The sequence below is a fragment of the Lithobates pipiens genome, unplaced genomic scaffold (genome assembly GCF_037356315.1).
Source record: "Lithobates pipiens isolate NorthernLeopardFrog02 unplaced genomic scaffold, aLitPip1_a1.2 Scaffold_10, whole genome shotgun sequence".
NCBI lineage: Eukaryota > Metazoa > Chordata > Amphibia > Anura > Ranidae > Lithobates > Lithobates pipiens.
In genome coordinates, this window is record NW_027507686.1 from 50,881,745 (window position 1) to 50,908,491 (window position 26,747).

The 26,747-nt window shown below is 42.6% G+C and overlaps 1 protein-coding gene across 1 annotated transcript; it reads right to left on the minus strand.

The window, feature by feature from the left end:
- Positions 1 to 1,072: 1,072 nt before the first annotated feature.
- Positions 1,073 to 26,747, minus strand: NUDT7 (nudix hydrolase 7). Its single transcript, XM_077454686.1, has 4 exons — positions 26,615 to 26,747; positions 21,928 to 22,075; positions 19,120 to 19,278; positions 1,073 to 8,743 (listed from the first exon to the last, which is right to left on the minus strand). The coding sequence occupies exons 1-4, from the start codon at positions 26,665 to 26,667 to the stop codon at positions 8,375 to 8,377; spliced, it is 729 nt and encodes a 242-aa protein (XP_077310812.1). The 5' UTR covers positions 26,668 to 26,747; the 3' UTR covers positions 1,073 to 8,374.

The following is a 26,747-nucleotide window of genomic DNA, read 5'->3' on the forward strand; positions in this document are numbered from 1 at the left end:
GTACTGATGTTGTGTTAAGCTATCCTCCAACCTTTTTCTACCATGGTTTGAAGAGTGAACTTTTCGTGGTCTTACTTTCTCAAACTGTCAAATATTGTTCTGTAGTTCTATTGTAATGTGTTTTAATACACCCTCCTATGTGTTATTGCTTTGTTATGCTCAAACACTTTTGTCTCCTTTCAATAAAAATATTGAACAAGAAAAAAAGCAAACAAAGGGCCACATCCGGCCCTCGGGCCATAGTTTGGAAACCACTAGCCTAGGTGATCCAAGTGGACATGTCACAGGTCCCAGAAGGCTGCGGGAGTCTTTACAAAGCGCAGTGCGGCAATGGGAAGCTGACTGAAGCCACAAGGAGTCACAGCTGGCTTCCCTTAGTACACATGCTGGTGCTGGGGACCCGAAGATTGATGAAGAGCTGGCACGGGTGAGGACAGTGCGGGATCCCTGGACAGGTAAGAGTCTTTTTAACAAAAGTAAGCAGCTTCAATATTTGTAGCTGCTGACTTTTAATTTTTGTTGGGGAGACTGAGGTTCCTCTTTAAAGCAGTAGTAAACGCTAAAACTTAAAATTTGCCTTACAGGTAAGCTTATAGCAAGTCTTGCCTATAGGTACCATGAATATCTACCAAACTTGTGCTGTTTAGTAGATATGCACATTGGCTCTAGCCAATGATGTTACGCATGCACAGTACGCTCTGCATTCAGGGCACAAAGAAAACAAATGCAGCCATTACAACTAAGAATTGGTAAGCTGCAATATAATAAACAGCACAAGTTTGGAGTTTTGGGGTTTAATACTGCTTTAAGCTAAGCTACAGCCATAACCCTTATTACATGAGATACCAGAGAACCAGTCATATACAGTAAAGCAGAATGCACATCTGATAAGTTCCCTAACAAATACTGTTCCAAGTTCTGGTCTGTAGATACATACATTTTTAGAAATACAATACAAATGTAATGAAACGTCCCACACTCCGCTTGAGTGTTTGTCATATACTGCTTCCTCCCAGTCAGAATATAGATAACAGATATTCGAACCGCTCACAAGCACAAAACAAGACGATACTTGTTTAGTTGCTTAACATGGACTGTTTATTAGAACCAAAATACAAGTCTTATATACAGTAGAAGAGGCCCCCCTCCTGCTTATATTACTCCAACAATATACCTGTTAGCAGAAACATGAGCTAATTAATTAATCCCTTAAAGCAGCCGATGTGACTCCGTGCCCTCCTGGGCATTGTTATGATTAATCAGGATTTCACTACAGGTCAGACTTGTTGTCACCGAGCTTCACACAGTAGATTACACATTATCATAACTATAAACACAGGACACCTTCTCACAATAGCAGGCGCTCCAGCAGGAGTCGGCCCATCTCCTACATTGTACAGAGGCCAATGTGATCAGCTCTCTCAATTAACATGTTGAGTTCAGAATTAAACAAAACAAGAATAGTGTTTACATATATCCTGGGAGATATCATGGATAAATATTACTGTCCCATTTTAAGTAATCCAAGATATATTTTCTCAGTCAGTGACTTAGACATAAGAGGTGCATGGGGCGCTGAAACATGGGTTTCCCATCCTTTCCATTCTTGGTTCCACAGGGCCTCCCGTCATAATATACATTACCATTTAAATCTACAATGGTGAGGGGGCTTTTCCTGTACACTATGGTAGAGATTTACTAAAACTGGTGCAGCTGTACATAGTAACCAATCAGCTTCCAGGTTTTAGCCCTTTGCGGCTTTGCAAAGTGTGTGAATTCATCTGAAATCACGCAATTTCAAAGCCACGTGTCAATGTGACTTCAGGTGCGCCTTTAAAGAGATCTGTAGGGCTTCATGCACAGATGTTTATGCAAGTCGCACCCAAAATTGTCAAAAGTAGTGCAGGAACTACTTTTTCAAATCGGTGTGGCACCGCAAAGTTGGCATCACACCGATTTAAGCAGTGCACTTGCCAGAAATAGGGTGCGGCTTGATAAATTCGCTCCAAAGTGAGTGAGGGCTTGTTTTCAAAGGTTAATTATACAAGCTGACGTTAGAAGCCGATTGGGTACTATGCACAGTTGCACCAGATTCTGTGTGCATCAGTTTTTGGAAATGTCTCCCTATGTACAGAACACCCCACCCAGAAATGTAATTTTGCTGGGTGGGGCTCTTGTCTCTCCTGATTGGCTCTTTGTCTTTCCTGATGTACAGAGGTTTTGATCAAATAATTACTATGCAATTAATTTTCAGAATTTTTATAAGAACTTTTTGAGCCTCATAGATAAGTAAATGACTGCCAGAACCGCTGCCCATTATGGAACAGACACTGATTTCACAATGACAGGGATACAGACCCTCTCACTTAGTTTGAGAAAAGTAATAGTACTGACATCACCATCTCCAGATCAGAAACAGCTGTAAATTTTTTTTTTTTTTTTTAAAGTCTGAAATTTATATGGAGCACTTCAGAGGGATTGTTTATTTCCCCCAAAACTGGAGTTTCTGTTTAAGTGACTACTAACATATTAGCTAGTGTGAAATTTCTATCCCCTATTTTCCCATTCAGGAATAGATATCGCCCCTCTGGGTCAGTCAGCCTATCGAACACCTCATATTTTATACCCTTCTCAAACCCGATTGCCACTCCCTTAGCCCTCCTAATTGGCGAATCTCCATAAATCCAATTTGGGTAGTTTTCGGAGTACAGTTTCACGTTTGCCCAAATAAAAACCCAAAGAGATATATGATACAAACGTTGGGGAGACTTGCGGAGTTTAAAAAAGGAGACGTAATAGTGGCGGGGGATATTAATTTCTGCATGGACCCAGCATTTGACAGTACGTCCGGTGCAAAGGGGAAGAGTGCGAGGAGTGCAAAAAAAGTTAGGCTTCGGTTGAGGAGAAGCCAACTGATTGATGCTTGGAGGACACAGCATGAAAAAATAAAAGATTACACGTTTTTTTCCCCAGTGCATGGGACGTACTCTAGGCTGGACTATATACTGGTCGAACATAGATTATTGGAGTCGGTTATGGAAACGAAAATAGAAATAGCAACTTTCTCAGATCATTGTCCAGTAGCAATGAAGATGAGGATACCCGGGACACAGAGACGCCCGTTTACATGGAGGTTAAATGAGGAGCTCCTTTGGGATAAGAAAACGGCAGAAAAAATACAGAAAGAGATAGAATTTTATTTCATGACAAATGGCACAGGGGAGGTGTCGGGTGCTGCCCTCTGGGAGGGCCATAAGGCATATATTAGGGGTGTCCTCATCTCCATAGGGACCAGGAAAAAAAAGGAAAGAAAAGAAGAAAAGGAGAAGTTGATGAGAGAGGTCCACAGGCTGGAACAGGAGCATAAAACGCAAGGGGGCCGGCAACAAGAGATCTTTCACCGACTGATCAATAAGAGAGAGGAACTTAAAGATATTTATGACGAGGAAACTAGAAGGGCATTTTTAAGCAGAGTCAGAGAAAGGTATTATGAGGAAAATAAAATAGGAAAAAGCCTAGCGAGACAGGTGAGAAGTAAGAGAGGGGTTAATTTTATAGATAAAATTAAGGACAAGAATGGTAAAATGGCATATACCTCCAAGGAAATAGCAGAAGTATTTAAACACTACTATGAAGCTTTGTATAACGTGGGAAAGAAAGGGGAACAGGGAAAAGGGCAAAAGGAGAAAACGAAAGAATTTTTGCGTAAAGCTAAAGTACCCCGTCTAAAAGACGAGGAGAGGGAGGATATGGAGAGCCCCATCACAGAAGAGGAAATCTATAAGGCTTTAAAAGAGACAGCCTCTGGGAAAAGCCCGGGCCCAGATGGGTTTGTGACCTCGTATTATATAAAATTTAAGGACACCTTAGTTCCCCAATTATGTAAATATATCAATGGAATAGGCACCGAATACGAGATGGGGAGAGAAACATTGCGAGCCGCGATCACTTTGATCCTGAAAGAGGAGAAAGATCAAACACTATGTGGCAACTATAGGCCGATAGCTCTGCTAAACACAGATGTAAAGTTATATGCTAAAGTAATCGCAGCAAGATTAAAAAGATATATGACAAAATTGATACATCCGGATCAAGTGGGGTTTATCCCTGAGAGAGAAGGCAGGGATAATGGAATAAGGGCATTGCTCCTCATCCAAGCAGTAAAAGACAGTGGGTCCCCAGGGCTATTCCTGTCAATAGACGCTGAAAAAGCCTTTGACAGGGTAGACTGGGGACTCATGCTAGAAACATTAGAAGAGATGGGGGTGGGCCCGAGGATGTTATACTGGATCAAGGCATTATATAAGAATCCACAAGCGACGGTAAAGGTTAATGGAGAATCTTCCACACTGTTACAAATGGGAAATGGCACCAGACAGGGGTGTCCATTGTCACCCCTGCTGTTTGCGATCTCCCTTGAACCTTTGCTGGCTGCAATCCGTAATAACCCAGACATCAAGGGGATCAGAATGGGAGAAGAGGAACACAAATTAGCCGCATACGCGGACGATGTGCTCTTCTTTATTACAAACCCCAGGATAACGATCCCGAACCTGCTAAAGACACTTGAAGAATATGGACAAATATCTAACTTGAAAATTAATCTTGGAAAATCAGAAGCTTTAAACATAAATATTTGTAAACAAGAAGAGGAGAGATTACGAGCACAATTTTTCTTCCCCTGGCGTAATGAAATTAAATATTTGGGAGTCCTCCTATCGAACACCATAAGAAAAATATATCTGAAAAATTATATCCCTTTACTAGAAGAAATTAAGAGGGAGATAAATAAAATTTCATCTAGCCCTCTCTCATGGTTAGGTCGGATAAATGTGGTAAAAATGATCTTAGTCCCGAAGATAATATATAAATTTCAAATGATACCCATTGCACTCCCTGCGACCTATTTTGTAGTTTTAAGGAAGATAATATCGAAGTTTATATGGCAAAATAAAAAACCGAGAATCTCGTTCGCGGTACTAAGGAGAGGGAAAAAACAAGGGGGAGTGGCAGCCCCGGATATAAAAAGATACTATAACGCAGTAGTTCTTTCACGGGTGGTAGAATGGGCGAATGAGGGAAATGGAATCCGCCACAATTCAGGACACTGGGTCCAAATACACATAAGATTACTCGACAAGTATTTAAAATATGGGATCAAATACACACACAAAAAAAATGGGGATACAATTCACCTTGGATTTTTTTGAAAGACAACGAATATTTCCCACCAGGACAACAAGAAATAGGGGGAAAATGGATATTAAAAGATAATGCACAATTAAAAGATATTTTAGTAAAAGATAAATTAAGCACTTTTAAAGCACTAAGAGAAGACACAGAAATGATGAGGATCAATGAATGGCGGTACCTCCAGCTACGAATGTTTGTCTTAAAGCTACCCCATCCCCTACAGAGTAAAGAGGAGCTAAGACCTTTTGAACAATTATGTCAGAAGGATAAACTATTTAAAAAAAGAAAAAATATTGGTTTAATTTATAAAATACTCGCAGAGGGGGATGAACTGGATGAACCGGCATTCATTAGAAAATGGGAAAAAGAACTGGGGGTACAATGTAACACTCAAAACAGAAAGAAAATATTGACATTAACTCACTATGCGGGGGGAGGGAGTAAACTGATTGAATCAAATTATAAATGTATAGCAAGATGGTATGCCACCCCTGACAAATTAAGTAGGTTCAGAAATGACCAATCTCCAGAGTGCTGGCGAGGATGTAAGTCTATCGGGAGTATGGGCCATATTTGGTGGGACTGTCCCATAATTAAAGAATACTGGAAGAGGATAATTGATATAACAAAGATGGTTACAGGAAAAGAAATTAGAGAGGACCCATGGATGGTGTTATTCCATGGGACAGAGGAGACAACAAATCAATACAAAGCATCATTAGTCCCCATATTACTTGATACCGCAAAAAGTCTTATCCCGAGAAAATGGCGAGAGAAAGAAGGTCCTAAAATCCAGGATTGGATTATTCGGGTAACCGAAATCCAGTATCTGGAAAGTGGGGAGGGAGGTGAAGAGGAACCAGCCATAAAGGAGGAGAGGAATAGGAAATGGGATATATGGGAAAAATTTAAAAAATCTTGGCGATATGTGGAGGAAATAACACAGGAGTAACAACGGGAAAGGAAATGTGGAAGAAATGACTAAAGTAGAACCCCGAGGGAAAGCATTCAGGAACAGAAAGGGGGGAGGGAGGGGATAGATGAGAGTATAAAGGGACAAAAAGAGGAGGCCTGACCGAGGTTAGACTTCTGACGTATTGTTACAGGACCAGGGGTTTTTGCCTCCCTTTTTTTTTACCCATAACAGAATTAAAAGAGAGAGGGATTGGGGAGAGGGGGGAAAATAAAGTGAAGAAGCAGTGCGAGGGATGGTAAGGGTTAAATACAAGGGTCAGCACAGGATAACCTATATTATATTGGTTTTATATGTATGAACAAATAAAGTCTATGATTGTTAAGATTCACTTAAAAGATGAGCTACAATGATGTGAAGACGAGGATAACTAAATGAACGTTAAGTTGATTGGCGCCTCGCAGATAAATTCGCTGATGTAGTTCAAATAAAAGAAAAAAAAAAAAAAAGTGACTACTAACATTTTGTGAATATGGGCAGCTAGACTGGTTTATCTACCATTTGTGCCTATGTTAGTTGACACCGTTTTCTGCACACATATATTACATTTTGGCTAATGAAAAGATCTTTACCAAACTAAGATGGTATTAAACCCCAAACCAAAAATGTAATATATTGCAGCTTACCAATCATTAAATGTGGTGGCTACATTTCTTTTCTTTTTAGGCTTCCCCCCTATTTTCACATGGTGATCTGGCCAGTAACACACGTCCTGAATTAGACCCCTTTCACACTGGGGTGGAGGGTCAGTTAGCAGTAAAGCGCCGATTTACCACTGTCATGTCGGTGGTTTTCGGCCACTAGCAGGGCGCTTTTAACCCATGCTAGCGGCCGAGAAAAGGGTTAATAGTGCCCGTTTTGCGGCACTTTAGCAGCCCTGCCCATTCATTTTAATGGGCAGAGACGGTGGAGGAACACACCTGCACCACCCCAAAGATGATGCTTACAGGACTTTTTTTCCTGTCCTGCAAGCGCACTGCCCCCGTGGGAAAGCACTCAGGCTTTCCCACTAGGGTGGCTTAAGAGGCACATTTCAGGTGCTTTGTAGATGCTATTTTTAGCAGTAAAATGCCTGAAAAGCACCCAGTGTGAAAGCGGTGTTAGAGTGCCTTCATTGTGGTATTATCAGAATGGTAGGAGGGGAGTTGCTAACAATTCAAAGAAGGAAACTCCGCTGAGCAATCACTACAGTCCCAATAGTGCTGGGTGCAATACCACGGCTCACCACCAAAGATCAATGAACTGGTTGAAGAAACAGTGTTTGGTGTGAAATGCGTCACCTCCTGGGTCCTGTAACCTTGTCCTTGTGGCTGTCAAGTGTCATGTTTTGGAAATAAACACGTTGGATTAATTCTTTGGTAAGAGTGCATTTTTTTTAGCACTGATCACTTTATTAGTGTCACTGGTCCCCATAAAGTATACTTAGTGTCCGCCGCAATGTCGCAGTCCTGCTAAAAATCGCAGATCACCACCATTACTAGTAAAAATAAAAATGCCATAAAAAATCCAATAATTTGTAGATTCGATAACTTTTGTGTAAACCAATCAATATACGCTTATTGGGATTTTTACCAAAAATATGCAGCAGAATACATATTGGCCTAAATTGATGAAGAAATTTTATTTTTTTTATTGGATATGTTTAATAGCAGAAAGTAAAAAAATATGTTTTTTTCAAAATGGTCAGTCTTTTTTTGTTTATCGCGCAAAAAAAAACAACAACAAAAAAAACAAAAATGCAGAGGTAATCAAATACCACCAAAATGCAGCTCTATTTGTTTGGGTACAGCATTGCACAAACGCGCAATTGTCAGTTAAAGCAATGCAGTGCTGTATCTCAAAAAATGGCCTGGTCGTGAAGGGGGGTGAAACCTTCAGGGGCTGAAGTGGTTAAAGAGTCAGAATTTCCCAAAGCACTCATCCCCCTGCTCTTGTAATATCGAATGACACCAGCCCTGGTAATGTCCCTAGAGTAACCGCATCATGATGGCATGCCATGGTTTGCGCATGGGAGATGGGGAGGATCCAGTCTTTTACAGCACAGGGTCTGATGTGACCACAGGAAATGTAGAATCTCCCATATATAACCTTTTCAGCAAACACACTGGATTGGCCGATGTCTCTGCCTACAGAACACATGCTGGTAAGAATCTAAGACAACATTTGATTGAATAAAGATTTGGCACCAGTCATTTATCCTTTGGACTGCTACAGCTTACTCAAATTATGATAGTTCAGGATGGTTTTCTCACAAATCTGCAATGTGCTCTCCAGATCAAACTCTGGGTCGAACAATGGACGTCTTTCCAGGAGGATAACTGAAAGCAGCAAGGCAAAATGACCCGTCAACCCCCAAATGTGAAAGCTTTTCTTGGTTTTTGCATCCTGATACTCGAACTTATGAATGTTCTGCTTTCCAAAAGGGGGTATGTTATATGGTATTGCAGTGTAATTATCCAAGCTGATAAACAGATCCAAGGGAACATAGAGGACGTCTGTGACCTCATTGGGGTTAGGTGATGGCTGGAACGTTTCTTCCACAATCCCAACCACTGGAGTGACCAAGTAAACTGGAGACTGGAAGAAAAGAGAGGCATTAAAAGGATATCAAACAATAAAAATACATACAACAGGATATCTGTGTCATTATAGTAACATGAATGCTTGCTGAGATCCTTCTAAAATATATTTGCCTGGCTCTTATATTCATCTTGCAGTTTCAACACTTTGGGGACTATGTATAAAATACTTGCTGTGCAAATATCTTAACCATAAATCCCAACTTTTTGAGATGGGAATGTGGGGCACCTATTAGTAAAAGTATGTAGGCATAGTATTCCTCCCCCCCGCCACACCCCCTTAAAAATAGGATATGCAAAAAAATATATATCAGTTAAACCCACACTTGTAAGAATTGAAAAAAGAAAAGAATTGCGCTAGGTGTGAAATAAACAATACATAAATAAATGAATAAATAAACTGTGAAGGATACCCTGCAGCTAAGCACTATAACCCCGATATAGGGCACAAAAAAAAAAAGACAAAAAGTGCAGCGCTGGGTAATAAACTAATAATGTAAGTGATTATGAATAAAAACCGTGATTATACAAAGGAGTATTCTAAATAATATGATTTGCGCACTCGCACTGCGTGTATAAGCAACGTCCCTACGGCCGTTTCGTCACAGCTAACATCATCAGGGGTGACGTCTAAGACCCCTGATGATGTTAGCTTTGACGAAAAGGCCGTAGGGAAGTTGCACATACACCCAGTGCGAGAATAGTTTTTTTGGAGATTAGAAAAGCCTTTTTATCCTTACAAGGAACGTTTTTAAGCATTGTGAACATGTTGGTACCTTTTTTGAATAAATTAGTCAAATTTATCTCTGCACTATTTGAGTCTTTTTTTCTCCTCATAACTTTTTGCGGAAATCCATTGTAAGACCACATCCCACTGGTGGAAGGAAATGTCCATTGGTGCGCATTGATCGTCTCCTGACAGAAGCGCCTTTGAAACCACTTTCCACAGACGCTGGCCGGTTACCTGTGAGGACAGTCGGTGGTACTTCAACAGCAAGCCTGCTGCTCTACTAAGCCTTATGTGACCCCCCCCCCCCCCTGAACAAGGGTGGTCACTGGCTTTTTGGTAAGCCTCCATTGCTTATTCCTAGGTGACGGGCTGCACTAGTGGTGGAAACGTATTATTTGGATTTCATTTGTGAACACTTCTTTTGTTGGATTATTTTACCCATGAACTGTTTTTGCATTTGATGCACGTGTTTGTTGCTCATGGATTGATCATATTAACACATATGGACTATTATGATGTTTTTTTTTTTGATCACCTATTTAGAATACTCCTTTGTATAATCACTTGCATTATTAGTTTATTACCCAGCACTGCATTTTTTGTCTATTTAGTTAAACCCATGGGTGCTTTTTTTTTTACCACTACTATTTTGAAATTTACAAATGCAGCCATTTAGAAATTGGATGAAAGGTTTTGTACTGGGAAAACCTTTTTTGAAAGATAAATAGTACATTTTTTAATACAACTATAGTGATCAGACCAAAATGAGGGACACATGAGCAGGACGGAGGGACTTTATTCCAAATCAGGCACAGTCCCTCAAAAAAATATTGAACAGTTTGCATGTGTAGCACCCTCCTAGAGTAGAGTAGGCTATTAGCTAAATGTAGTTACAGTGCCTTGAAAAAGTATTCATACCCCTTGAAATTTTCCACATTTTGTCACAATCAAAAACATAAATGTATTTTATTGGGATTTTATGTGATAGACCAACACAAAGTGGCACATAATTGTGAAGTGGAAGGAAAATTATTAATGGTTTTCAAAATTTTCTACAAATAAATATGTGAAAAGTGTGGCGTGCATTTGCATTCAGCCCCCCTGAGTCAATAGTTTGTAGAACCACCTTTTGCTGCAATTACAGCTGTAAGGCCGCGTACACACGCGGGGACTGTTCGCCCAACTTTGTCCGCTGAACAGTGTTTCGGCGGACAGTCCGCTCGTGTGTGGGCTTTCAGCGGACAGTTTCAGCGAACAGTCCGCTGAACAAGGTTTTTCGGAATTTCCGAAAAACTGTCCGCTGAAACTTTGTTTCAGCGAACAGTCCCCTCGTGTGTAGGCTTGTTCGTCAAACTAAGTTCCGCGCATGCTCAGAAAGGATTTACAAGCCGAAAGTTATAATGCAGTGTATAGGACGTCGTATTTTTCGTCCCGTCGTACGTGCCGTTCACGTCATCGCGCACGGTTTCAGCAAACTGTTCGTTCGTCGTGTGTGGCCATGTCCGTCCATGCTAATTTTGAGCGGACTGTTTGCTGAAACTGTTTGACGGACAAAGTTGGGCGAACAGTCCCCGCGTGTGTACGCGGCCTAAGTCTTTTTGGGGATATCTCTACCATCTTTGTACATCTAGAGAGTGAAATTTTTCGACCTTCAAAATATCTCAACCTGTCAGATTGGATGGAGAGCGCCTGTAAACAGCAATTTTCGTGTCTTGCCACAGATTCTGTATCACATAAAATCCCAATAAAATACTGTACATTTACGTCTTTGGTTGTAACATGACAAAATGTGGAAAATTTCAAGAAGTATGAATACTTTTTCAAGACACTGTAGTTCTTTGGTAATCAATGGAGCAGGAGTTGATTGTTTAGGCCTGCTCAGTATCTCACAGGCTGCTGGTCTGATTTCTTTCCCCAGTATTCTCGAGGATTCTATAGTGAGAGGAAGGACAGAGTGGGCAGTCTGAGCATTTATGGTAACCAAGCCAATCCTTGGGGAGGCATGCCTAGTTGGTGGGGAGAGAGCCCATAAATAGTCTGAGGCCTGAGCAGCAGGGTGCAGAGTTCCTGGGTCCAGTCCTGGTGAGGAGACCTTTGTGCAGGTGAGCTCTTCCCCTGGGGCAGAGTTCTAGAATAAGCAGTTAGGAAGACACCAATGTCCCATCTAGGCTTATCCGTGTCCGGGGATCAAGTCGGGTCTGGAGAAGCTCACTGGAGAGAGCCAGGAGGAAGTTGGTGGGAAAAAGTCCAGCTGTCCTATGGTGGTGTAAGCCTGGTGGATATGGGCAGGAGGCAAATGATCATCCTGTGGCTATGTGAGTAAGCAACCCCAGTGCTGAAGAGTTAGTGAGTTTCTAAACTCTGGAAGAAGTGCAGGACACCATCAGCATATAGATCCTGTAGGACATTCATTTTTGTAATGTGCAGCCAGAAAGTTAAGGACTTCTCAAGTTATTCAGTTCTACAGTTTATTGGGGCGTCATCAGCACATGCGCACCGAATAAACTGCCCACTTGTGCCATTTCTTTAGGACCTGTGCCGTGACGTCCTTTAGGCTCCGGCCAATCACAGTGCCTGAGCCGTGAACCTGGAAATAACTCCGGGAGACAGGTCGGCGGTGTGTGGGGAGCGCTGCGAGAGCTTTGATCTAAGGCAAGTACTGTATTTCATAATGAGCCAGTATGCAAGACATACTAGCTCACTATGCCTTTGTCTTGCAGGGTTTTTTGTGTGTTTTTTTTTCATTTTGTTTGGAGTTTACAACCACTAACTTATTTAACTACTTCCAGCCCAAGTACGTCGCCTGCAGCTGCCATCATTCCTACTTAACAGGAATATATATTCGGGGGGAGGGGGGTGTGTAAAATGTTTCCATTTTTGTTTAAATTGAACACAACCAGGGTTTTCCTCATGGTGGTCTAAATTCTCTAATTGCATGAAATGACGTACAGGTACGTCATTTCGCGCAACAAAGCCAACCTGTCGTAGTACATCTGTGGTAGGTGGTCTGCAAGTAGTTAAAATAAAAAATGACCCTGCCCCATCTAGTGGTAAAAAGGTATAATTATAATAAGACAATGTGGTTGATTTACTAAAACTGGGGAGTGCAAAAATCTAGTGCAGCTGTGTATGGTAGCCAATCAGCTTCTAAATTCAAAATTCAGTTTGTTGAATTAAGCTTTGACAAAAAAAATAGAAACACATTGGCTACCATGCACAGCTGCACCAGATTTTGCACTCCCTAGTTTTAGTAAATCAACCTCTCAGTATAAACCTTTAGGACATCAGTAAATAAAAAAAAATAAAAAAATCAGTTGGTTAATTTCACTAATGTGATACAAAATGCTTTAAATAAATATTCAGAATATTTAAAGTGCAAGTTCACCTGTACAGAAAAATCTGTAAAGTGAACTTACACAGGACACCCCCTCACCCCCCAGGTCCCGCTGACCTGCAGGGCGGCGTTCTCCCATTCTTATCCCTGGTATAGCTGCCTCACGGCTCCAGGGCTTTCACTCCTTGTTCCCCGCTGAGAGGACGGGCTATGTAGGTTCTGATTGGCCAGCGCTGCCCATGTGACTGCGTCGACCAATTAGAAAGCCCTGGAGCCGTGAGGCGGCTATACCAGGGTTCAGAACAGGAGAACGCCATGCTGCAGGTCAGCGGGACAGGGGGGCTGAGGGGTTTGGGGGGGGGGGGGGTCCTGTTTAAGTTCACATTACAGATTTTTTTTGTAAAGGTGAACTGACTCTTTAAAGTAATGTTGCCAGCTAACACAAATTACGTGAATTCACAACACTCAATAACAACATAAATGAATAAAAAAGCAGTGTAGTGCAACCAAAATCTACCATATGCTAAAAAAACTTTCAATAAACTCAAATTATACAGTGTACAACAAAAATTATGTTCACATTCCAAAATCGTGTACAATTGTGTAAAAGTGATGTCACGCCCAAGGCTCTGCCCCTATACGTGTTACGGGGACTTTACATTATGGATGTAGTGCTTATAGGGGAGCAGAGCCTTGGGTGTCACATCAACCAACGGCCATCTTGTTATAGAGCCGAATGCCGGCATATGTGTTTGACATGTGCATTAAAGTTAGCACTGGCGGCAGTGCTTCACTCTGGAAGTGTAATACTTATTTTTTGTATATTAAAAGTTTAAACGGAGAACATTAGATGTGTGCTTCCCCTTCCTTCCCATATATATCTGGTGTTCCTGAATGTCTGAGGACCTGTGTATCCCATTGTGAGGACTTGCCAAGCCTCTCTCAGAACCATTATCTTTGAGGAGAACACCGCTTGCTTTGACCTTTCTGGTAATGCAGGGCCCATGGCCATGAGGTGGGTGCCAACTGCTATGGTGGTGGAGATATGGAGCACTTTTATTTGGAGAATAGTGGTATAGTGGTGGTTGCGCTATTTATTGATTGAACTTTAACGTTTGATTGTACACAATTTTGGAATGTGATCGTAATTTTTACTGTACACTGTATAATTTGATTTTTGTGGAATCTTCAAATTTTTTGTTGTATCGTTTTTTTAGTATATGGTAGTGTTTGGTTATGCTACACTGCTTGTTTATTCATTTAGGTTCAGTTTGCTCCTATGGAATTAGGCTATGTTCAAAGTAGTGCAGCTGCAACTTAATCAGATTTTTTTTGTGCATTTTGAGGCATGTCTCATGCTTTTTTTGTAGGTGAAGGAGACTGGATTTTATACACAAAACTCTGTCGAAAACACACTATAAAACGCCTTACTGAATCAAACACATTCTTTCACATGGTTTGGTCTGGCCCTCTTATACAAGATTTTTGGTCAGCAGTGGTAGCTGACATGTGTGGTGACCTGTGGTGAGTAATGTTCCAATGGACCCACTGCTGCTACTGTTGGGGGTATTTGATATGATCGATACCACTCATCATACAAAAATATTCCTCTTACATGCAGTGTATTATGACAGGAAAACCATTCCTACTAAATCAAAACTACCAGACCCCCCCCCCCCCCCCCAAACAATGGTGTCAGTGGGATAAACCTGTGCCCATCATTGATGTTCAGTGGAAGAAACAAAGTGCCCATCATTAGCATCATTGGAGAGAATGTAGTGCCTGTTGTTGGTGTTAATTGGAGGAATATATCAATGGTGTCAGTAGGAGGAATCTAGTGCCCATAATTTGTGTTTAGTGTGAAGAATATAACGCTCATCATTTGTGTTTATTGAAAAGAATACAATGCCCATCATTGGTGTTGAGTGGGAGGAAAAGAGTGTCCATTATTGATGACAATAGGAAATATCTAGTGCCCATCATCGATGCAAGTGGGAAGAATATAGTATCCATTATTGGCGTTCGATGGGAGGAATATAGTTCCCATCAATGGTGTCAGAGGATATATTGTCTATTAATGGTGTTAGTGTGAATAAAGTAGTGCCCATTATTGGTCTCAGTGAGAGAATAGTGACCATCATTTGAATTTATTGTGTGATAATGCCCATCATTGGTATCAGTGGGAATGAACTAGTGTTAATTATTGGTGTCCAGCGAGGAAAAAGCACCCACTGTTGGTGTCAGTGGGAGGAATATAGTGCCCATCATTGGGGTTCAACAGGAGGAATATGTGCCCATTGTTTGTGTTTAGTGGGAAGAATAGAATACCTATCATTGGTGTCGGTGTGAATAAACTAGTATCCATCATAAGTGTCAGTGGGAATATTGTAGTGCCCATCACTAGTGTCAATGAGAGGAATGCTGTAAAGTGAAAAAATTTTTTTTGTTTAGTGCGAAGAATATAGTGACAATCATTGATTTCAGTGCGAAAAAAACTAGTGTCTGTTATAGATGTCAGTGGAAAGAATACAGTGCCCACTATTGGTGTCAGTGGACATTCAAGACCTTTTACACTGAATTAACACCAAGCTAATTAAAAATAAAGTTACAATAATACAAAATAGAGTTATATGTAACAACAAATGCATCCTAACAGATATTTATGTGATCTGTCCATATAGTTGTTACTGACATTTCTGTCCATATATTTCTTACTAGCATATTGTCAATTCCTGAAATCTTATTTAGCCTGTTCTAGCATTCCTTAACTGCAGTCCATATAAAGAATGTTCTTGCCATTTACAATATGTAGGTAGACCCACCCAAACAGGTAAAGAATAAATAAGCACAGATATAATATACTATAGCAAAGTAAAAACAGTGTCAGTGCCATTTATCTCTTTCCCACAAAAGAGATTTGCTGAAATTCTCATATTCACCAGATTTTCACTTCCAACAAGATTAACCTATTTCAAAGGCTCTGCATGTTGAAGATGGGCTGCATTCATAAATTAGGAACCCTCCAGAAGGATTTCAAAGATATTTGGAAAGCTGTCATTTTGTTACTTTACCACTAGATGGAGCTGGTGCACTAAATATATGCAGCTCTGATAAGAAACAAAAAGTAGCAATATAAGGGTTTATTTATTTTTAAAATGATGACCAATTTATGCACAGTGTATTAGGCTCGGTTCACACAGGGGCGACTTGTCCAGGCGACTTCGCTGCCTGACAAGTCGCGCTCCGTTCTGTACTATGGAACCGTTCTAATAGGAGCGACTCAAGTCGCTCCGACTTAGAAAAAAGGTTCCTGTACTACTTTGGGGCGACTTCAGGCGACTTGCATTGACTTCTATACAGAAGTCGTTTTGCAAGTCGCCGCTGATCGTGTGCAGGTCGCGGCGCTGCAAGTCGTGCCACCCCTGTGTGAACCGAGCCTTAAAGTGGAACTAGGGGCAACATTCTAGTGCTAGACCTCCTCTGTAACTCTAAACTCGTAACCTGAAAATCTTTTTAAACTCTAGCCTATAGAGATTTTTAAGTACCATAGTTTGTCGCCATTCCACAAACATGTGCAATTTTAAAGCGTGACATGTTAGGTATCAATTTACTCATCATATCATCTTTAACATTATACAAAAAAATTGGGGTAACTATTGTGCATTTATTTTTGTTTTTTTTAATTCGTTAAAAGTGTATTTTTTCCAAACAAATTGTGTTTTAAAAACCGCTGCGCAAACACAGTGTGACATAAAATATTGCAACGATCGCCAATTTATTCTCTAGGGTCTCTGCTAAAAAATATATATAATGTTTGGGGGTTCTAAGTAACTCTCTAGCAAAAAATACAAATTTAAGCTTGTAAAGAAAAAGTTTGAGAAAAGGCCCGGTCTTCACGTGGTTAAAGCGGTAGTATACCGCTGGACATTTTTTTTTTCTTCCTGCAAGGTAAAGTCACAATTCGCTAGTATGCATCGCATACTAGCCCATTATGTGAAACTTAACTTAAAAGGGAAGCTGATCCAGCGCCACGATATCATCGCTGTAGCCGCTTCCATTTTCACCTGTCTTGCTTCCGGGTTCTCTGTGATTAGCCGGAGCAGGAGCCGTCGTTCACGGCACAGGGCTCAGAAGGTACGGCACCCGTCGCCATTAGTTCAGAGTGTATGCGCCAGTGATGTCACTGGCCCTAATGTACAGTAAATATCTCCTAAACTGTACAATTTTAAGAGATATTTACACTATCTATAAGTCTTATTATAGGCCTACCTATAGGTAAATGTTAGTAGTGGAAGTTTACTTCCCCTTTAACAGGCCAAGCTGTCTAGCAACACTGCACTTGGGACAAACCGTTAGGCCCATTCACACTGGACACACACTAAACCAAAGCAGTTTATTGTGCAGGTAGCTGTCAGTTCCAGCTTCAGTGAGCTGGCCGTAGAGGCAGTGCGATGCACATTTTGCAGAATCGCACAGCTCCCTTTTTTTGTGTGAACCTTATATGAATTTTTTTGTTTGTTTTGGATGGGAGTGGAGACGGACTAGATCACCTGTCAGTTTTTGTTACCGTCTGTGCCCCCCTTAAAGTGGAACTGCACATTGGCTGTGCTGTCAGCCAAACTATCAAACCATCCAATGGCTGGTGTCATAACGAATCACAGGTGCTGCACCATAGCAGTTGAAGATTTAACAGAGGCAAAGATGGCAGCTTCCTTGGCTGAAAATGATAGGGGAGTTTACTTCCACTTTAAGGCGATTCACCCTCTCCATTCATCCTGTTTACTATTATCATTGAAAGTGAACGTAAAAGAAAATCCCAAATTCTTGGTTGTCTCCAGAAAAGTAATAGAGGGGAAATCTTCCAATGGGGACACTATTTTTTATGACTTGGGGGTCCTCAAGGAATTCCCTTAATTTACAGGGATTTCCTCTCATTTCCAGTTTGGCTCTGGGACAGGAAGTGAAGCAAAATCTCCGTAATGGGATGCAGAAAGAATCTCTCCTGTCCCATTTGTTTGTACCACAGTGTATTGCAACACATCATTTATAAATCAACCGTTTTGGAGTGCTATTTAAAGTGGAACTTTACTCCCCAATCACCATTATTTTAATTCTCATGCTGCTAACATTAGTAAATAGAAAGTATATTAACTTGTTTAAAACTTTTTTTTTTTAATTTCTTCAGTTACTTCCTGGTTTCTTGCCTAGGCAAACAATGTCTTAAATCCCAGGAGTCTTCAGGAGGAGAGAGAGGCGGAGGGGTTTTCTCAGATCAGCACACTCCTGCCTGCATGCTTGTGCTAATGGCGGATGTATTCCAGGAAGTAAATCCTACATGAATTGTTTGCCCTTAGTCAAGATGGCCATGGCCAGAAATGCAAGGGGGTGTATTTCAAAGTGATTTATCAGCTAAATAAAGCATGGAGACATGAATGAATGGGGGAGTTTGCTTTTAATAGTAAAAATGAATTAAATAGTGTTTTTGGTGCTCAGATACAGTAAAGATCTGCTTTAAAATGCAAAGCCTCGTACCCTGCTTGGTGCACTACTACGGTGCTATGGTGTGAAGGATCCCTTATAACAGGGATATGCAATTAGCGGACCTCCAGCTGTTGCAAAACTACAAGTCCCATGAGGCATAGCAAGACTGACAGTCCACAAGCATGACACCCAGAGGCAGTGGCATGATGGGACTTGCAGTTTTGCAACAGCTGGAGGTCCACTAATTGCATATCCCTGCCTTAAAACAAGGGTTGCTGTAAATGCTTCTGCTAACTAAAGTTAGCCCTTTCATTTTTTTTTGCATATTAAGGGGTCTAGTTGAAAAATATTTGCCTCAGCATTCACAAAGCTGTCAAGATGAAATCCTCGTAAGGCGTCTTATCTATGCATTTCCCGTGATTGTCAGCTCCATCTAATGTCCATAATGAAGTATTCTCCTGATTAAGGTATTTCAGGAAAATACCACTTTATGGCCACTGGATGGAGTTGATGATCATAGGAAATATACATATTAGACAAATTATGGGGATTGTTTTTTTATAAATAGATCCCTTAAAGTCAATCTAAAACTATCCTGTCCAAAAAGTGAAAACACTGCTGTGTAATTTCCATGCGGAACACCTGGCTGTATATCCAGCTTACTAATAAAAAATACCAGTATGCTATGTAAATTGTAAGGGGAGCACTCTGTGTATATAAACTAAAGAGTTTATAAATTATGAAAACATTATATAAAATGCCTGTTTATTACTAATGACAATGTAGTACTTCAGAATTACATGACTTAAACCTGATTACATTTACTGACCCTGGTAACATAGGGAAGAAGCCTGCAAATGACTTCCACTTGGTTAGGACACAGTCCGATTTCCTCTTTGGATTCCCTTAGAGCCGTTTCTATTTCATCTTGGTCTGATGGATCCTGTCTTCCTCCAGGAAAGCACACATCTCCCGGCATTGTGTTCAGCTGTAAAAAAACAAAAAAAAAAACAAAAAAAAAAACACACCCAATGACCTACAGTTACTTACCCAGTAAAACCCACATGTAGCAGATCTCATCCACTTGGAGGATGAGAGTTGCAGGAGATGATCTACCAAATTTGAGGGTTAAAGCTCATTGCCAGGCAAATATAACCTGATCTTTCAGGGAACTTAAGACCAATTTTTGCTACAGTACAGGCTTTAGAACAACAAGCAAACAGCTCATAGAATAATGACAAGAGTGGAAGTTACTTTGCCCACACCAATGGAAAAACATCTTCCAGGTATGGTGGTACTCCCTACGGGAAGTAGCCTTACATGCCTTAAGAAGCATGGGAATAACTGACTTCGAAACATCCCTTTCCTGGGCTTCAACAGCCATGCTGTCAAAACCAGCAACCGTGAGGAAAGGTGGTAAATGGGACCTTGCGACAGAAGGTCTACACAATCCAAAACATCCAAAAGGTTCCACTGAAGAATGTCTGAGAACCAAGCCCTTCTTGGCCAGTTTTGGGCCACCACAATCACTGTAGGTCTTTTCACCCCAATCTAGGGAAGTAAACATGGTAACAACTGAAGTGAGGGAATGTATAAATCAGATGGAATTGGTCCTATGGAGACACCAGGGCGTCTACCATCAGATATACAGGATCCCTTGTTCTGTACACAAAACTGTCCAATTTCCTGGTAAAGCGGGAAGCCAGGAATTCCCCAGCAATGACCTGTCCCTCTGAAGTTCTGAACACTCCTGGTGTAGCAATTAATCCCTTGGCAGTAGTTCCTGTTGACTTAGAAAGTCTGCCTGCCAACTTTCAGGAAGGAGCACTGTGGATATGGCCAGGGCTCTGTCCAACTTAACTTGAGATCTGCCTCCTTCTGAGTTGTGCAACTTCTTGTGCCTACTAAGTGGTTTATGTAAGCCACTGGCATTGTCAGATTGTAATCTGACCAGGAGACCTTGGGAAGGAAGGTCTGTCCACTATAGAAGGTAAAGAAATTGATCTCAGCTCCAGGACATTGATTGAAAGTCTAGTGTCCCTTGGACACCAGTTTAGCAGAGACTGGCCGAATCTCCATCCATTTATGGACATGAAGGTTGTACACAAGTCAATCTATTGATTGCCTTGTGTACTACCAGCCTGAAGGGGTTTTCATAAATGATCATATAGCGGGCAACACTGATCATTGTATTCTGACAGAGGGAAAGGCTCCTCACTAAGAGATTGTCTGTGGACCAAAGGGCCCGAGCCTGCTCTCATAGGGAGACAAGTTTCCCCTGTGGAAAGAGCACCTTGCTCTGGACTGTAGCCAATATGAATCCCAGATATTCCAGATGCTGGGATGGCTTCAGAACTGATTTATGAAGTTTGAGACTACCAACTAAAGTTCTGTAAGATCTGAATTGTCTGTTGAAGGTTTTCTCTTAAGAGAAGAGCTGACTTTTTCTGCAAAATCAGACCATCCAGGTATCCCAGAATTCATTTGGTTCTTAATAGAGCCAACACTGAGGCAAAGACCATTGCAAAGACTCTAAGCCAGTGATGGTGAACCTTGCACCCCAGATGTTTTGGAACTACATTTCCCATGATGCTCCCCTACACTGCAGAGTGCATGAGCATCATGGGAAATGTAGTTCCAAAACATCTGGGGTACCAAGGTTCACCATCACTGCTCTAAGCCATGGTTAAGCTGAATGGGAGAGCCATAAACTAAAAATGACTGTCCAAAGCTAATTAATGTTGGTGTCCCAGAACAGCCGCTCTCACTCGGCCATGTTGCTAGGACATGGAGCAACCCCCATCTCTTTAAAGAGCCGTGGCTCTTTAACCAGGTGATCGGCTGTGTCCAATCACAGCTGGTCACATGTAAACACGGAGATGCTGGTAATCGGTGCTCCTTGCCTCACACTGACAGAGTGTGTGGTGAGGAGAGCCGATCAGTGGCTTCTCCTTGCAGGAGACATGTACACATGTAATCAGGGAACTGATCATCAGTGCCCTGATTACAATAGCGCCAGCAATCAGTGCCAGTGATCAGTGCCCATCAGTACCAGCGATCACTGCCCACCAGTGACAGCAATCAGTGCCCACAAGTGCCACCAATCAGTACCTATTAGTGATGCCAATCAGTGCTGCCTATCAGTGCTGCCCATCAATGCCACCTAACAATGTCGCCTATCAGTGCCACCTATCAGTGCCCATATGTGCGGCATAATAGTGCCTCCTCATCAGTGCCACCTCAGCAGTTTTGCCTATTAGTGCAGCCTATCCGTGCTGCTCTATTTGTGTAAAGAAAATGCTAAAAAATTGACACAGTTACAGTATAGCATGACCGCGCAATTGTCATTCAAAATGTGAGAGCGCTGAAAGCTGAAAAATGGCCTGGGCAGGAAGGGGGTGTTAGTGCCCGGTATTGAAGTGGTTAAAGGAGATTATGGAAAAAAATCAAGATGGCAGATGTGCCTTTAAATGATAGAACTACCAGGTTCTCACCATAAGCAGCAAAAAAGCAATTTGCTCCGGATAGATGAACAAATGATCCAATTTGTGGCAGTTTAGCTGTGAGCGAGGGGTAATAACGCCTGGTGTTCCGCACACAGTTCCAGAACAAACCACGTGAGGAATAGTGAACTTACCTTCATTGATCTGACAGTCAGAAGCAGGTAGAGTCTGCCTTGTCTAATTTGAAGAGGGAGCAGAACTGAGGCTTTCTGAAGAGGAATGTGGTTGTATCGGCTGCCAACATCATATCTGCTTAAACGGTCCTTGATCTTCTTTCTAAGACTTGTAAGAAAACAGACAGCCAAATTCAACTGCAAATCATATGTAAAAAAAAGTTGGCACAATTATGAGATAAACAATGCATGAAGAAAAATAAAAAATAAATAATAAAAAATGTAAAATCTGCCATTGCTGGCCTCTCGTTCTGAAAATACCAGCTGCCTGGCTGCCACACTGATCCATGACTTTCATACACTAACCCAGAACATTTGATTTATCTGATCTGCATCCTGGCTGCTGGTAAGTATTGAAATCAAAGACAGCCATTTATAGAAGCCACCATATTTATCTTGGTTATACACAGAATGAATTGAAGTGATGGGTCGGCCCCCCTTCTGGCCAACATCTTGCAATCTGAAAATCGAAGAAGCCAGGTGTAAAATAGTTTGGGTACTTATAAAGCACCATCAATTTACACAGCGCTTTACATGTGTATTATACATTGACATCAGTCCCTGCCCTCAAGGAGCTTACAATCTAAGGTCCCTTAACTAGTTCCCTACCGCCGTATTGTAAAATTACGGCAGCAGGAACGGAACTGTTCCTCCCTCTGGGTGGGCGTCATATGACGTCCTCTGCCTCCAAGCATTGTGGAGAGCGTGCACGCTCGCTGCATCGCTGGGGACCCGATGCGCGTGCCCAGCAGACGCGATGTCCGCCAGGCACCCGCGATTGCCTGGTAACAGAGCCGGGATGTGGATCTGTGTGTGTAAAGTCACACATCCACGTCCTGTCAGCGGAGAGGAGAACTGATCATATGTTCCTTGTTAAGAGGAACACCGATCAGTCTCCTCCCCTCATCAGTCCCCTCCCCCCACAGTTAGAATAACTCCCTAGGACACACATTTAACCCCTTTAACGCCCCCTAGTGTTAACCCCTTCCCTAACAGTCACATTTATACAGTAAATCGGTGCAATTGTTTTAGCACCGATCGTCAAAAGTGTCCGATCTGTCCGCCGCAGTCACAGTCACGATAAAAAATAAAATAAAAAATATCACAGATTGCCACCATTAGTAGTAAAAATAAATAAATAAATAATAAAAATGACAAATCTATCCCCTATTTTGTAGACACTATAACTTGTGCGCAAACCAATCAATATACAATATCAATATCTATATACACTTATTGGGATTTTTTACCAAAAATATGTAAAAGAATACATATCAGCCTAAACTATCAGCACAAAGCAAGGTCCATAAAGACATGGATGAGCGAGATTGGGGTGAAGGAACTTGACTGGCCTGCACAGAGTCCTGACCTCAACCCGATAGAACACCTTTGGGATGAATTAGAGGCCTTCTTGTCCACATCAGTGCCTGACCTCACAAATGCGCTTGAGGAAGAATTGTCAAATATTCCCATAGACACACTCCTAAACCTTGTGGACAGCCTTCCCAGAAGAGTTGAAGCTGTTATAGCTGTAAAGGGGGGGGGGGGGACAACTCAATATTGAACCCTAGGGATGAAGGCTTGGATGCTGGAATACTTTTGGTAATATAACGTACAATCTGTATGGCTGAATTCGCATTGCACAGACATTGCATGTGATCAGCACAGCAGTGCGGTGTGAATTACATGCTATGTTTGACATCGCTATAATGTGAACCCAGCATAAGACTGGGATGCCAATGAAGTTCATGTAAAGGCAGGCTTCCCAATACTTTTGACAATATAGTGTAAGTGAACCCAACCTTAGTGATTGTAATGCCGCGTACACACGATCAGATTGTCCGGCGTACTTAGTCCGCCGAAACGCATTTCAGCGGACAATTCGATCGTGTGTGGGCTTCAGTGGACTTTTCCAGCGTGAAGTCCGGCGGACTAAGAAAGTATTTTTGCACTCCAATCTTCCCATCGGACTTGGGTTTCAGCGGACAATACGTTCGTCAGTATGCTAGTACGGCGGACTAAGAATGACACATGCTCAGAAGCAAGTACGAAAAAATAAGCTATTGGCTACTGGCTATTGAACTTCCTTTTTCTAGTCCCGTCGTACGTGCTGTACGTCATCGCGGCAAGTCCATTCAGTAGAAAGTCCGCCAGACTATCCGCCGGATTGTATGTCGGACTAAGTACGCCAGACAATTCGATCGTGTGTACGCGGCAAAAGTGTCTTTCCTGCAATAAACAACTGCCTGCTCACAGTCTTTTAACTACTTGCCGCCTGCGCTATAGCAGAAAGACGGCTGCAGCGTGGGCCTTAATTGCCGGGAGGGCATCCATGGATGTCCTCCCGAGCAAGCGCAGTCTGTGCGATTCCTGCAGGGCGCTCTGCGATCATATGAGACTCGGCTGATCACAGATCCTGGTCGATCCTGGCCCCTTATCACGTGATCAGCTGTCACCAATTTCGGCCGATTACGTCATGTAAACAGAAGCTTGGTAATCGTTTTTTTTTTTTTTTCTCGCGCTTTCAGCATGAGGGGAACAAAAAGGTTGAGCACCAGCTTCTGTCAGAGGGACATCGGTCCCTCCCTCAGAAAGCCACGGCTATGCCCACCAGTGTCACCTACCAGTGCCCACCATGCCACCTGCCAGTGCCACCCAATGCCCATCAGTGCCTAATAATTAGTTCCACAGATCAGTGCTGCCTATCAGTGTCACCTACCAGTGCCACCCATCAGTGATAATCAGTGCCACCTTTGAGTGATGCTTATCAGTGCCACCTATCAGTGCCCTTCAGTGCCACCCATCAGTGCAGTCTTATTATTGCCGCCTATCAGTGTCCATCAGCACAGCCTTTCAGTGCCCATCAGGGCAGCCTCATCAGCACACATCAGTGAAGGAGAAAAAAAAAAAAAGACCTTTTTCAAAATTTTATAACAAACTATGAAACAGTTTTGTTTTTTTCTTCAAAATGTTGGTCCCTTTTTGTTTTATTTAGCAAAAAAACAAAAAAAAACTAGCAGCAATTAACCACTTGCTTACTGGGCACTTAAACCCCCCTCAGTCCCAGACCAATTTTCAGCTTTCAGCGCTGATGCACTTTGAATGACAATTGCGCGGTCATACAACACTGTACCCAAATGAAATTTTTATCATTTTTTTCCCACAAATAGAGCTTTCTTTTGGTGGTATTTAGTTACAGCTCGGAGTTTTATATATTTTATAAAATTTTGCAAACGGGTCATTTTTCTCCTTCATTGAAGTGCGCTGATTAGGCGGCACTGATAGGCTGCATTGGTGGGCACTGATGGGCTGCATTGGTGGGCACTGATGGGCTGCATTGGTGGGCACTGATAGGCTGCACCGGTGGGCACTGATAGGCATAGTTAAGGCGGCACTAATAGGCACAGATAAGGCGGCACCGATGGGCACAGATAAGGCGGCACTGATGGGCAAAGATGGGCACAGATAAGATGGCACGGATGGGTGGCACGGATAAGTGGCACGGATGGGTGGCACGGATGGGCACTGATAGGTACCACAGATAGATGGGACTGATGGGCACTGATAGGTGGCACTGATAGGTGGCTCTGATAGGTGGCACTGCTGGGCACTGATGGGCGGCACTGCTGGGCACTGATGGGCGGCACTGCTGGGCACTGATGGGCGGCACTGGGGTGCAGCACCTTTGAGCAGATTGGGTGGCACTGTGGGTGGCACTGTGGGTGGCACTGTGGGGTGGCACTGTGGGTGGCACTGTGGGTGGCACTGTGGGCACTATGGGCACTGACGGGGGGCACTGACGGGGGGCACTTACTTTTGCTTTTATTTAATTTCAGGATGGCACTGCGGGAGGCAGGTGGGCACAGGCAGGTGGCAGGTGGTCCCTTGTATTGATGGCCGTGATTGGGACTGATGTCCCGATCACGGCCGCCGGTGATCGGCTTTTTTTTTCTCTCCTCGCGCTGTCAGCGCGAGGAGGAATAATAGCCGATTACCGGCTCCGTTCTATCACATGATCAGCTGTCATTGGCTGACAGCTGATCACGTGATAAGGGGTCGGGATCGACCCCTTACACGGATCGGTGATCAGGCGAGTCTCACGGACTCGCCGATCACAGAGCGCGCCGCGCGCGCCCCTCAGGGGGCGCGCAGGCCGCTCGTAACCGGGACTACGTCAATAGACGTAGTCCCGGAAATGTAGGTCCGCGCTAATGCCGTCATTTGGCAATAGCGCGGATCTGAAGTGGTTAAATACCACCAGACCATAGTTCCACGCCTGACACAAGAGACAGTGGCCCCTGTGGCCAGGCTGAACATCTCACAGTCCAGTCAGACTGATGCAGAGGTCCAATTTAGACAAATAAAACCCAAACCAAACTGCAGTTTAGGTAAAGTTTAACTTTGAAAAACGCATAGCGTGTGCTCTTCAGGAGCCGCCGCTACACCTGTTTTCATCCACGAAGAAAAACAGGTAAGTGCACATAGTGTGAACGGCTCTAAGCTCCGCTTTCACTCAGCAAACAGAAGAAGAAGCAAAGGACACACAATCTCTTTTAGGTCTGGTAATTATTAGCTGCATACCTAAATACATTTGACTCCTGCAGCTTTGCAACTGTCAGCGCTGCATTAACCTGTGAAGCAGAATTACCTGTGGTGATCCCTGGTCTGATCCTCTGTATAGCCACTGCTGATAGAAGACATGTCTGCTTGTAGCTGACTCTTCCAACTTCCCAGTCTCTGCTCCACAGGTCACGTGATGTGATGACGCTGCAGTCACGTGA